This window comes from Cyphomyrmex costatus, unplaced genomic scaffold (assembly GCF_001594065.2).
Source record: "Cyphomyrmex costatus isolate MS0001 unplaced genomic scaffold, Ccosl1.0 scaffold639, whole genome shotgun sequence".
In the NCBI taxonomy this organism is placed as follows: domain Eukaryota; kingdom Metazoa; phylum Arthropoda; class Insecta; order Hymenoptera; family Formicidae; genus Cyphomyrmex; species Cyphomyrmex costatus.
The window spans coordinates 96,353-103,028 of record NW_017280199.1 but is presented as its reverse complement, the minus strand read 5'-3'; the positions used below and the strand labels follow the sequence as shown (position 1 = coordinate 103,028).

General features: G+C 37.2%; 1 protein-coding gene across 1 annotated transcript in view; it reads right to left on the bottom strand.

The window, feature by feature from the left end:
* Positions 1-2,650: 2,650 nt before the first annotated feature.
* Positions 2,651-6,676, bottom strand: part of rdgA (retinal degeneration A) — a 9,339-nt gene continuing 5,313 nt past the window's right edge. Inside the window, exons 6-11 of the mRNA XM_018547469.1 lie at positions 6,104-6,419; positions 5,820-6,003; positions 5,416-5,736; positions 4,731-5,003; positions 4,389-4,552; positions 2,651-4,192 (exon numbers count right to left, since the gene is read on the bottom strand). Of these exons, the coding sequence (XP_018402971.1) occupies positions 4,143-4,192; positions 4,389-4,552; positions 4,731-5,003; positions 5,416-5,736; positions 5,820-6,003; positions 6,104-6,419 (1,308 nt within the window). The 3' untranslated portion in view covers positions 2,651-4,142. The remainder of the gene's footprint in view (positions 4,193-4,388; positions 4,553-4,730; positions 5,004-5,415; positions 5,737-5,819; positions 6,004-6,103; positions 6,420-6,676) is intronic.

Genomic DNA, 6,676 nt, shown 5'->3' with positions numbered 1-6,676 from the left:
GATGTTTACAGGAAATATCCGTAAAGTTCAGTTCCTATATTCATATTCTTGTAGAAAAACAAAAGTTATCATTAGGTGTCGTTCGACATGGGTGTCGTTACGAGCTGAAAATATATATTGGCAACCGAAAAAACTGCAGTTTCTCTCAAAAATGTCTGGAGATACACGTTCGATGGAAGAACTAACAGGCGAATGGACAGAATCTCTTTCGATGAGTAATCTCTAGAATAGTTAAGAAATTCCGTAGAATATAGCCGTAATTCGAATCTATTTATATACTATTTAATATTTTCGTAACATTTTTAATACGACTGGACGACAACAAAGTTCTTTCGTACCGAGAGTTTCGAAGTATCGTGATTTGTTAATTTCTGAATGAGATGAAACTCGAAGTAGAAATATCCGTCCATTGTTATTCACGTGCATGAAATGATTTTGGACTGAAAGAAATTTACTTACTGAATATATGTGTGTCTTATACATCTAATTGAAACTTATTTCCTACGAGCGATAGAAAAGAGAAGTTTAATAGAAGTAAGGCTCATTCTCGAGACGCTCTGTCGTCCAGTACAATCAAGTACAACGAACTTTAAAATACGAACACGGAATAACAAGATTCTATTATAATATCAATTATAAATTATCTATTCGTAAATTTTATGGGAAGAAAGGGAATGGAATTTTTTTAAGGATTTCGACTCCGTGTACACGAATTTTCCTGCTACATAATTATATTATTTTATCGTAAACTGAAAAATCGTGTTAACTTGAATATGCACACATCAAAGAGAGAATTGTATTTCCATAAGTAAATAGCACGATTATCGAAATTTAAATGTTATTTAAAAATTTATGGAATTATTATCAGAGAAAATTTGGAAAAATTTTAAAAAGTGAAATAGAAAGATAGAGACATAGATGGGAAAAGAAAAAGAGAATAAGAGAAATAGAAGAAGCAAATATTCATATATATATTATACATATAATATAATATTTTATTTTATTCTAACTAATATTTTATATATATAATATTTAAAAGTTTTTTTATTATATTTTATGTTTTATATATATATATTATATATATTTGAAATATTTTATTTTTAATTTTTTAAAAACGTTTTATGCTCATTATTTGATAATAAAGTGCGAATCTTAAATTGTGATCTTTGAAGTCGTTTGTGTGCATATCCATCATGTGTAAAGTCAGATTTAAAATTCACAAAAAATGCAATTCTATAAATTATATTTTTCGGTGCTAATTAACTAAAAAAATGTAATTTATAGAATTATATTTATTTAGCTACTAGTTTTTTAGTAGATATATTAAAAGACTAACATGTCAGTTAGTTGCTAGTAAATAAACATCGTGTCAACATTAATGAAGGCATATTGCACGTGCTCGCACGTCTATAATCGATGATATAACAGAGCGTGGTCGTGCACACGGAGTCTCGTTGTTCACACAACAACAAACGAGACAATCTCGAATTTCGACAGGGAGTGGAACAAGGAGAAGGAACGGACGGGAGAGAATTAACAGTCGCGGCCCGAGCGCTGGCTTATGCCGAAATATCGTGATTGTCGTTAATTTATTGCTCTAAAAACTTAAATCGAAATTTGCAAGCCGAGCCAGCGCTCTCACCGCCGCCGCTACATAAAGGCGTTACTATTCGGGAAATTCCAATTATTTCCTTTTATCTTCTTTTTTTTTTTTTTTTGTTGAAATCTCTGGTCTACTACCATCCGAGGATTGAAATCGGTACGATCGATGGTCAAGTAAGAAAATGTTGGATTGTCGCGAGAAAACGATCCTCACGCGGTAATAAATAAATTTTTTTATGTAACGTAAGATGTATATACTTTTTGTCTCTCAACACTTCGACATCGAGAATCGAACTTCGCGCACATGAGATCGTACCGGCTCCAATATCGTTACGTTATCGGGCATCTAACTAACGCTACTCTCATTGTCTGTTCTCGACATACAGTACACGCATAATATATACCCGATAACGTGCTCGTAGTGTACTCTTACACGTCCTATAATGATCCTACAATGATCCTACAATGATCCATGCAGTAGTCTCTCTCGCTTTAAATTCTCTCTTTTTATCGGTACAACGATACAACAGGTACGGATCGCGAAAGGCATTTCTTCTTAAATACTCCAAAGAGCGGTAAAGATAAGCAAAGGACGTACTAGACATCGCGCTCTTCTCCTACCACGAGTGCGCAGTCGATTTTTCCTTAGAGAAAATCGATGAAAGACCGGCGTTCTTAATTCACACATATCGCGACCTAACGAAGTCTAAAATAACCCCCCCCCCCTCCCTGCTGTTACAATAATTCTTTGTCTTCTTAAGTTGTGGACGAACACGAAGCTTCGTAAGTTATCTATATTCTCGCATGAAACTTAACAGTCGGAAAACAGCGGCAATTCTTTCCTATTCGCTAAAAACATGTAGGTACTCGAATATCATTTAAGTCAACGTGACAGTTTTCTTGTCGCGTTGAGATAATCTGGCGATTACAAAACCGCTCATGTGCACAAGATTTAAAAGAGCGCCCGACCTTTGCAATACCGACACTCAATAGTTCTGATACGCATATATTTTTTATTATGAGATAAAAAATAATTTGAGTTGAATTGAAAATTATAAAAGAAGCTAAATAATTTCGTAACAATTATAATTTTCTTTACACATTTTTCTTCGTACACTGTCATTTAAAATTCAACAAGTAATTCAGTCGTGCCGTTGTATTCGATACATCTTGGCTTTCTATTAATTTCTCTACCATTTTGCAACGAAATGTATACGAACTATTGAGCATCAGTATAAAAAATAGAAAAAGATGAAGGCATAGGATATACTCGCCGCCGTACGAATTAAATCTTTACACACATTCAAATAATAGAATATAAACTGGGTTTTTAGAGAATCACAGAAAGTATCGATAAGTAAATGGGCTCAATTGAGACGCGCGAAAGAAAGAAATCGTTGCGTGCACGATCGTATTGACTTGTGAGCGGCACCCTTTCTTTAAAATACGCGCAAATCCAAGCGATGAGCGCCTTAAAAACTCTACACGTATATTATACATAGATCTTATATCAATTCGACAAAAAATATAATAACAGTATCATAGTAATAGTAATAGTACAATAATGTTGATAGACTGCATCTAACTACTAATTGGTGTTCGTACGTTGATCCCTTTTCACATTTTGGTATTTATAGAATGTACCTTCGTTTTTACTGATGTCCCATTAAGATTATCCTCTATTTTCCCTGGATTAAAACTAACAGATTATCGATTCGCTTGTAGCACTCATTCCGAGTGAAGACTATGAACATTTCGTATATATATATATGTATATATATATATGTATATATATACACTTTTGCACATACTCCAACATGAGACAGTCAATATTCGTTTGGCATTGTTGTTCCTTCATAACTTACAGTCAGTTGGCACAGATTTAACGTTTCGTTTCACTGAACTGAATTCCACAAGCAGTCCTTCATCCCTTAATCGCGCAAACGTAATGACTGGCCCATTATGTTTACTTGTTTTTAAGTGAGACTGTCGTAGACTTTTCCGCAAATATATAATAGATGTGTTTATACATAAGTATACATATACAAAACTGACTGTCCCACTTTGGACCGGAGGAGACGTTAAATGTTGTACGAAAAATAAATTTGCTCGTCTTAGGAGCAATTTTAGATGCTCCCTGACTGATAATGGTTCACTTGCCGAGTATACGAATATAAGTAGAGCTACAAACCTCGAGCAAGTTTACGAGTGAGAAAAATAAGGACTTATTATCGATTGGAAACAGCTATGTACGTATATATGTATGCGCGTGTATTCGTGTATGTGTGTATAATTATGTATAATAATTGTGTCTTAGAGAATAAATTTCGAAGTATCGACAAGAAAAATACGTCAGTATTTGGCAAACACGTAATCGTCAACGTCGAATAGACAGACGAGGAATATCATATTATCACGTGGCGATTTACGTTACGTTACGCCGGAAAAAATGCCGCAAAAAACGTCAGAATGCCGATAATAGCAGCTCTTACGTCACAATCATTCAGGGCGGTTCAGGCCGTGGCGATCAACGCTGGAGGTCAGAGATCGCTCTCCATCTCGTCCGTTGCCAATTGAAAGTGTTCTTGACCTAATGACATATATCGTTACAGTTCATATATAGATATATACTTATTTAGAGTTATACTTTTAGCGTTTTAAAGAGACAAGATTTTATCGATGACGCTGTCTTGAAATTCGCGGATTATTTTTTCTCTATTTTGCGCGAAACGAGAAAATACAGTCTTACTATCGGACAAAGGATGCTTTGACGGACTGTTACTTACTTTGCAAATACGCAGCTAGATCGTGGTCCTCTGCGATCAACGCGAGTTGATGCGGTGTGTTTCCGTGCCGGTCCTTTACCATCAAAGAGGCGCCGCCGGCTACGAGCATACAGCAAATGGAACGACGTTTGTTCTGGGCAGCTTTATGCAAAGCGGTTTGCCCTCTGTGAAACAGAAATAAATTACTTCTCACTTTCGGAATCAAGGTGAACATACACAAAAAAAAAGCGATACGAATAAAAATGGATGAGAAGGATAGAAAAAGTTTTAGCGATCAATATATTCTTAGGTTAAATTTTTAATTTTACGATGATCTTTTTATTTGATTCGTTGATAACTTACTTATCATTATCGATCATGTTTAAAATTGTCGGTGGGGCGCAGGCAATAAGATATCTGACGATGTCCTTGTGTCCGTGCCTCGATGCCAGGTGCAGTGCCGTTTGACCAGTTTCATCGATCGACAGAAGCGAGTACCCTTTTTGATGAAGCTGCTTCAAGGTCGACAGATCGCCGATCTTCGCTGCTCTCAATATCTCATCGCAGTTCCTTTCTAGTAATTCAGTAGCGAATCCGTGAACCCCCGAGTTCAGGCCAAAGAGTCTGTCGCGAGGGCTGCAAATAGAAACGGAACATCCAGATTAAGGCAGCCCCCCCCCTTTTCTGCACGCAAAATGTACTTTTGCAATATCGCGGACAGTGAATAATTATTATCCGAATAAATTATCCGAGCAAAGATAATTGAAGTGCACGGTCGAACGAAAGTTTACGTAACGCTCGTGTCGAGTTTTCTTTAGAATAATCCATAATATATATCATCAAGTCGCGATACCTTTTACACCATCTAAAAGGCACTCGTGTGGAATAAAGGTCTACCCGCTTTGAAAGTCACCAGTGATCTTCATTCGAAGTTTCCCGTCTTCTATTTAACGTCGCATAGACACCCATCTTGGCTCTCGATCATTCGGTTAATTAACGGCATGCCCCGTTCGTTTCAGAGTAACGTTCAAGATTCTGAGAATCTTACCTGATAAAAGCGAGAGATCGGTCAGCCTGATGTTGCGACTGTTCGGCACGAGTGATTGCGACATGAGAGTTTTGCTTCAGGGACTCTCGTCTTATGTAGGAGTTCGACTCGCCGTTTTTGTTCTCGCTCGGCGGCACATCCAAGGAGTTCCGACTCGCCGAATTCTTCGGCCTGACACCGTTCTGGCCCTCGGAAACGCTCTCCGGCTGTCTGGAAAGTCTGATCTTCCCGGTGACGGAGAGATGTTCCTGTCCCCGTGCATCTTCGTTCGATCGATTTGTTTTCTCCGTCACGGCTGGCATCTCCTTTAGATGTTCGTCACTATATCATATATCATATCATGCGTTTTGAAGAAAAAAAAAAAAAAATTTAACGCTAAATCCGTATGAAAATACTCCGCGTACCTGGGCGAACGAATTTGCGCAGCTTCCTGGCTTACAACGATCTGACTTGGTCCCGCTTGGCCGTCGGATTGCTGCTGCGTGGCGTCTTCATCGAGTATGTATACAGTGTCTACGGCGACATCCGTTACGTAATGTAACTGCTCCTGGCCGCGATCGATCCTGAAGAATCTTTCCGCAGTGCACGCTGGAAGATAGAAACCGCGCACACGTATTTTGCATATTTTTTACACAGAAGATCGTGCGCGGATTTGCAAATAATTCACACGAGGAGTCAAGGTACTCACAGTCAAGGAAACAGCACGAATCCATATTATAATCTTTCGTCAAGAGTTTCCTTAGACTTTCTAGATCGGTCGCAGCGTCAAGATCAACCGGTTCCGCGAAACACGACTCTGCCACATCCTTCAACATCTCCTTATTATGATGATACGCCTCGTAATCCGACATCTTTATCCTCATCACGGGCAACTTTAGTCTGTCTAATCTTGCTATGTGTTGGTGCGGCTTCCCCGTATTCCTTCTCTTCGCTAACATTGTAGCCTTATTTAACATACTTAAAGTTATGATGGATGGTAACAAGCGACAAGCCTCTCCGTCGACCTATAACGTCATAAAAAATTATATAGGAAATGTGACATTGATACTCGGGTAAAATTTTAAGAATAGGTTTTAATTTTATCATACTATAAAATTTCTCTTTATTCGCAAAAAAATGTACGAATAATATTCTAATTAAAATCAGCTTATTAGAATATTTCACAAAAATGTACAAAGAAGGCGACTTTATTATAGAATCATATTTAGTTAAAGAAAATAACTCGCGTGATTAAAGATATGAAAAAAAAAAAAAAAAAAAA